This window comes from Limulus polyphemus, unplaced genomic scaffold, assembly GCF_000517525.1.
Source record: "Limulus polyphemus unplaced genomic scaffold, Limulus_polyphemus-2.1.2 Scaffold2043, whole genome shotgun sequence".
NCBI classification, from domain to species: domain Eukaryota; kingdom Metazoa; phylum Arthropoda; class Merostomata; order Xiphosura; family Limulidae; genus Limulus; species Limulus polyphemus.
In genome coordinates, this window is record NW_013667653.1 from 143,057 (window position 1) to 149,891 (window position 6,835).

The 6,835-nt window shown below is 30.1% G+C and overlaps 1 protein-coding gene across 3 annotated transcripts in view; it reads left to right on the plus strand.

Annotated features, from left to right (window-relative positions):
* The window catches only part of LOC106465761 (rho guanine nucleotide exchange factor 11-like), a 78,546-nt gene that overhangs the window by 56,759 nt on the left and 14,952 nt on the right, over positions 1 to 6,835 (plus strand). For all 3 annotated transcript variants that reach the window (XM_022393690.1, XM_022393691.1, XM_022393692.1), the window contains 6 exons: positions 1,315 to 1,399; positions 1,996 to 2,133; positions 2,707 to 3,092; positions 4,651 to 4,760; positions 5,361 to 5,424; positions 6,248 to 6,319. In XM_022393690.1, coding sequence (XP_022249398.1) covers positions 1,315 to 1,399; positions 1,996 to 2,133; positions 2,707 to 3,092; positions 4,651 to 4,760; positions 5,361 to 5,424; positions 6,248 to 6,319 — 855 coding nt within the window. The remainder of the gene's footprint in view (positions 1 to 1,314; positions 1,400 to 1,995; positions 2,134 to 2,706; positions 3,093 to 4,650; positions 4,761 to 5,360; positions 5,425 to 6,247; positions 6,320 to 6,835) is intronic.

Genomic DNA, 6,835 nt, shown 5'->3' on the forward strand with positions numbered 1-6,835 from the left:
GAATTTTTAACTTAAAAGTGTCAGCAAATTTAAACACTGGTACTTCATGACAATTGATAACTTAAGTGTCAGCAAATTTAACCACAGGTACTTCATAACAATTGATAACTTAAAAGTATCAGCAAATTTAAACACTGGTACTTCATAACAATTGATAAATAAAAGGTTTCAGCAAATTTAAACACTGGTACTTCATAACAATAGATAACTTAAAATTTACAATAAGACAAAAACTATAATATGACAAAGCTGTGTTCTACGTCATTATGCAATGTGCTAACTGTAGACCTGAAGATCAGGTTTTGGATGTGTTAGTTCTGTGGGCAACAGAATAATTACTTTTAGAAAACAAACAAATGGATCCAATAATATAGTTTGATTATTTTAAGACTTGAGATCAAGAAAGTTGTCTCGTGTAACAAATTTACAATCCATATAAGAAAAGAAAGGGGTTTGTACAACTGGTAGATCCTTAAAAGTAATCTCAGATGTTACGCAGTATATGTATGATTTTTTAGATTTAGATGTTTGGACATTACAAAATAAAAAGTGCCATTATTTGTATTTTACAGTTTCTTTACACCACCAACTTCAAACATTCATATTTTGAGCTAGAAATAAGCAACATTTATATATATACCACAGATGTGTTTCGTACGTTGACATATTTCATCTAAGCAGATTGAAAGTGTTTTTAATCCCCAAATAATAATTATAATTTGGAGGAAAAACTAAAAATTGGGGCATAGATTGTTTTATATTATGTTTTCGAAAAAACATAAAACTTAACATTGCGGTGTGCTGTCATTAAAAATACAAGATACAGAGTTGAAAAGGTTTAATAATATTTATTTAATAACATTTCGTCATTTCTCATTATGGATATTCGGACACTGCAGAAGTTTTACAAGAGAAAAGATGATGATAACAGTACACAAATTAATGAGTATTTTTTAAGATATAAAGTGATGTAAAACTTTCCTTATTGTGATATGAAAGGGAAAATGAACTGTAGCTGCTAGATTTCTATATAAAAATGCTGAACGTTATGAATTTTAAACTATTATGTGTAAACTATAAATTTTTATCTACCAGTATTATATGTGATTTAAATTTATTTGCTAAAGCAGGATACTGTTCAAAGAGCAATTTTTTTTAAGTGTATTTCATCATTTGTGTTGGTATTATACTAAAAACTTTGTGTTTACTATCTTCTTTGCTACTGATCATTAAATATTGTACAAGTTTTGTGTACTTAATAGAAATTATATGTAGCCCTAGTGATAATGAATTGTAATATACCTTGTATTGTAGATAGCAAAGGTTTCTTTCTTGTTTCAACATCTGAACAACATGCTATCTATGAATTTGTGGCCTCTTCAGCTTCAGAAAGAAAAATGTAAGTTTGGTTCTTTTTTTGTTGATAACTAGAGCTTTAAGTAATTACGTTTGAGATCTGGATTAACTAGAGCTTTAAGGAATTACATTTAAGATCTGGATTAACTAGAGCTTTAAGTAATTATGTTTGAGATCTGGATTAACTAGAGCTTTTAGGATTTACATTTAAGATCTAGATTAACTAGAGCTTTAAGCTTACAATTATGTTTGAGGTCTGGATTAACTGGTCTCACAATCTTATAAAACCACACAAATTATCAGTGTAGAAAAAAAAATGACATCAATCTAATTTTTCCCACCTTTCAAAATCAGCCTACCATATATATTAAACAAAAAATCAATTGTTTCAACTAAATGCAGCACATAATAACAAAAATCCAGATCTCAAACATAATTGCTTAAAGCTGTAATTTTTTTAGTCTAGCATACATGTCTGGGTAACCACAAATATAGAAATGCTTTAACCTTTTGGTGCAGAAAATTTGAAACTTGTTCTTTTGTTACTGATTTTAAACAATTCTATAAAAATGTTAACATAGAACAGACATCATTGTATTTTTATATTTTTTTTTCCAAACTGCTATTGTTACCTTGTAGGTGGTTAAAGCATATCACAGAAGCTGCTGAAGCTCACAAACCCAGGCACAGCCAGTCAGCAAAATGTCAGGATTCCTCACCAACATTACCAGAAAGACAAGATAATACTCAAGGAAATAATTTGGCAAAAAACAAAATGTATGTTTGGATGTTCGTAAATGTTTTTTGTTTTGTTCTGTTTTGAAACTATACTTAACCCATTAACTGCGGCAGGAGCAGCTGAGTTGCCATCAATCACAATAAAAACGATCGTTTTTGTCATTCGCTTAGAGTTATAATTATATATGTGGGACTGACGGATATTTCCGTCATTCGCAGCAGAGCCATAGAACTTCAGTGACGGAAATATCCGCAGTTAATGGGTTATTGAAATAAGGTCAATTATTGAAGTGTTGGCCATACTGAGATATAGTTTGATTCATTTTATGAAATGATAAAAATACGTGCTTGCTTATAAACAGAAATAATAGACATGAAATAATATATTTAATACTTAGTTATCATTTTCATGATTTTAATTGGTAGGCTGTGATTTTTGGTTCAAGTAGATTATTATTAGCAAAATATAGCATATATATATTCATAGTTGTGTTCTTTTTTACAATTTTCATATATGATTTAAATAAAAAAAGACTGTGAATAGATATTTATAAGTGAAATGTATTTAAATGCACATTTCCTACACTAACAAATCCTTTTTTTTTTTGTTAGGATGCCTAACATTATCACTGATGATTCCATAAAGATCAGAAAATACTCTTTGGACCAAGATCATCCCGAAGTAATAAACAATGCGGAATCAACAGAGACAAGAGAATCAAGTAGCACCGTCTCACTTACTGCTCATCCTACACCCGACACTGAAGTATCTAGTCCAAACTCTTCTAGTACTTATCTTCCTGAAGAGGACTCTTCATCATTATCACCACAGAAAGAAGCCCCTTCTCCATGTAGTTCAGTTGAAGACCACCAACAGAGTCTTCAGGGAGTAGAACTGATCCACGTGCCTTCTGAGCCACAATTGATAGAACCATCAGAAATCAAAGTCAGTGAAAGTACTGTTCTTCAAACTGCTGTACCTCTACTGACTCCAATAGGTAAGGTCACACCTGCACTTGAGAACCTTCAGTGTCATTTGAATAGCATATAAGTATAGTTTTTTATGTAAGAGTGACCTAGGTTTCTCAATGTAATGGTATTAATATACCTATTAATTAGGTTTTAGTATTTAAAAGGGCAAACCTTCTGCCTCTTGATCTTAAATTTTTTTCCAATGTGGGAAGATGACATATTTTGGCTACCAAGTGTTTTTCATTTATGTTTTGAGATTAGTTATTGATATAATTATAAAAGAATTAAGTCTTTTCTCACAACTGCTTATTTATTATAAAAGTTATGATTCTACAAAAATTTCAAAAAGTTAGGCTTACCAACTTGCTCACTGACATCCTTCTTATAATTTTAGAAAATTTTTATACATTAGTTTTGAAAAGGCATTTTACAAAAAACCATCATGTGATGCACTATTTGCACTCATGTTTACAATTGAGTACAGATTGATAGCTTTAATCCTATTGGTTGGAATTGCTATACAAAGTTGTGTGTATGATACTTGCGTCAAAATTGCAAAAATATCTAAAAAATAATTGAGGTTGTTCAAAGGGATCTGGAGCTAGAAGTGGGAGGAAAAAGGGTAATTACATTTATTGTACTAATAATTTTGACAGAATCCTGGGCAGTTTCGATAAATAGTAATACAAAATTAAGTCTTAATTTAAATTTTTTATGAAATTTCTATTATGCAGCATTCTTTCTGTTAATGACTTTTTTAGTTAAGATTTCTTTATATTTTGGTTAATGCAAATTTCAGTTTTGTATGTGTACCATCATTACTGGAGGTGGCATCAGACTTATAGCACCTGGTTTATGATTGGCTTTCACGTTCAATTCTTCAACTCTGTCATAGAAAATTTCAAATCTTTCAATGAAAAATGTGCTGGAAATTTATGAAAATTAAACTGGATTACTCAATGCTTTAGTAGCTTAGTCCACAACAATTGAATAGTTTTTATGATTATTTCTCTACCTGGTGGTGAGATGGCATTTGGGTAAACCTTATTTGCAATGTTTTGACCAATCATAATTTTATAAAACTGTCTGTAAATACAAAGCCCAATAGTCAGTGTGCTAGACTGTGGTCCTGCAGGTTCATTGAACAGCCCAAGAATTGACAATGGTTGGTGTTCACACGGTTAGTCAACAGCAACCATTGTCAATTTTAGGGCTCACAGACTAGAGAAAAGACAGTTAGTCAACACCAACCACTGTCAATTTTTAGGCTGACAGACTAGAGAAAAAGACAGTTAACTTTTCTCTAGTCTCTCAGCCCGAGAATTGACAATGGTTGCTGTTGACTAACTGTCTTTTCTCTAGTCTGTCAACCCGAGAATTGACTAACTGTTTTTTTCTCTAGTCTCTCAGCCTGAGAATTGACAATGGCCAGCTCACATAGAATTTGAATAGCTTTGCACAAATATCCATAAAATATTCAACAGAAAACAAATTCTAAATAAAAGTAATGTGATATGTAAACTAAGAAAAAACGTTTAAAAATAAAATGATTTTCAACAATTCGAGCAATCTTGCTTTATCCAGAAATGGTACGTCGCAAGGATAAACAGATTGCAGAAGCTTTGGCAGAGAAACAAGACCTCGTTTCCAAGATTTTACAGATTCCTAGAGAGGAGTTTGAACATGTTACTGAGGTATTGTGAAAATTTTGTAACTATAGTTAATGAGAAAAAAAATTAGTAATTTATTACAAGCACCAAAAAACATGAGGCATGACTAATTTGAAATAGATGGTTTAATTAGTTGACTTGCAGGGGTAATCACACTGTTTTCCTATGGAGAATACATTCCTATTGGAACAATTTTTATATTTCTAAATAAATCATGGAGATAGATACACTACATTTTGTTTGTTTGTAATTAAACACAAAGCTACACAATGGGCTATCTATGCTCTGCCCACGACGGGTATTGAAACCCGGATTCTAGAATTATAACTACATTTTGTTAATAAATGTATGGTATGAAGAAAGTTTTGTACTGTTAAAATTTGATATTTTTGTGGAAGTTTCTTGATTTATTTTTTCAGGTCTTAAACTAGATTATTTATTCTTTTTTTTTAATTCAAAATATTTAAATAATAATATTTCGATTATATTTTTGGATTTAAATTAAGAAACCTTACAAAAATGGTAATAGTTGGTTACAAATTATTAATTTCATTCAATTGATTGTATCAAAATTGTTATTATTGATATACAAAATATTGATTGTTTTGTCTGTTCTCTTCACAGACAGCAAATGAATATGAGGTTGCAACTGATGTAAAACAATTAGTTCTGGCATCTATCCACCAGGGTAATGTAACTCATATCTGATAAAGTTTTTAAAAGTTAATTATTTTGTTACTGAACTTTAGCTGGGGTAAAATAAAAAAAAAGCTTGGACGTTTTACTAATATATAGTGTAAAAATGGAAAGATTCCTTTTTTTGATGTATTTGATCTCAAATGACATTTGTTAAGATAAGTTGTGCCTGAAATATGTCTTGATATTGCTCATTTATGTGCCATCATAACGTTCCTTGTTTCTACAGTGTGTTTATAAAGAAAACTCCATATTGGAAATCATATAATTTAAAAGTTATTTATTCTGGAGAATATGCATCAAAATCATGTTATATTCCATGCCTAAGTTACTTTCTCACCAACATTAATAAGATTTGAATAAAGTATATGTTCCAGTGTGCAAAGTAAGATAGATAATTCTTATAGCAATTCATTTAGCTTAGATATGCTAAATTATAATAATGGACAGTGTACTGAGTGTATTGTTTGACAGTTTTAGAAACACACTTTAAGTATGTGTTCCAGTGTGCAAAGTAAAATAGATAATTCTTATAGCAATTCATTTAGCTTAGATATGCTAAATTATAATAATGGACAGTGTACTGAGTGTATTGTTTGACAGTTTTAGAAACACACTTTATCATGTCCAAACTTTTTGAATAAAATGTATGATTATCAGTGTGTGTCTAAGGTGACATATTGTTCCCCTAAGAAAATTAGTTTTTAAAATATAATTCTGTTTAGTTTTATATAATCACCTTGTATACATTCAAAAAACATGCTTCATATTTCGTGAAATGTAACTTTAATTAAATGTGTTCTGTTTTATTTCAGCTAATCAACTTGCAGGAATTGTAAATGAAGGCCTAAGAGTGTATGAAGATGACAGAATTAGTAATACTGAAGGTGAGTAATATATTAACTGTGATAATCTGTTTGTTACTGGAACTATCTGTTTCAGTTTTCTGTTATCAGATGAAACATTTCAAATGGCACGTTTGGTATAGGGCATTCCATTAGTGCTAGAAGAAAAAAAATGACATTTGTAATGAAATTCCACTTTAAGGAAACATAAATCCAGAAATTGATCATTTGATGCCCAACAGTCAGTTTACTTCTTGTTTTCATTTCAGTTCTTGAAAAAATAAAAAGTGCATTGATTTTGAAAAAAGAAAGATTATTCCTTTTAAAGTGATTGACCAAAGGGTCATTGCATCATTGTAATGATTTTGAAAAAAGAAAGATTATTCCTTTTAAAGTGATTGACCAAAGGGTCATTGCATCATTGTAATGATTTTGAAAAAAAAAAAGATTATTCATTTTAAAGTGATTGACCTGAGGGTCATTGCATCATTGTAATGATTTTGAAAAAATAACGATTATTCATTTTAAAGTAATTGCCCTGAGGGTCATTGCATCATT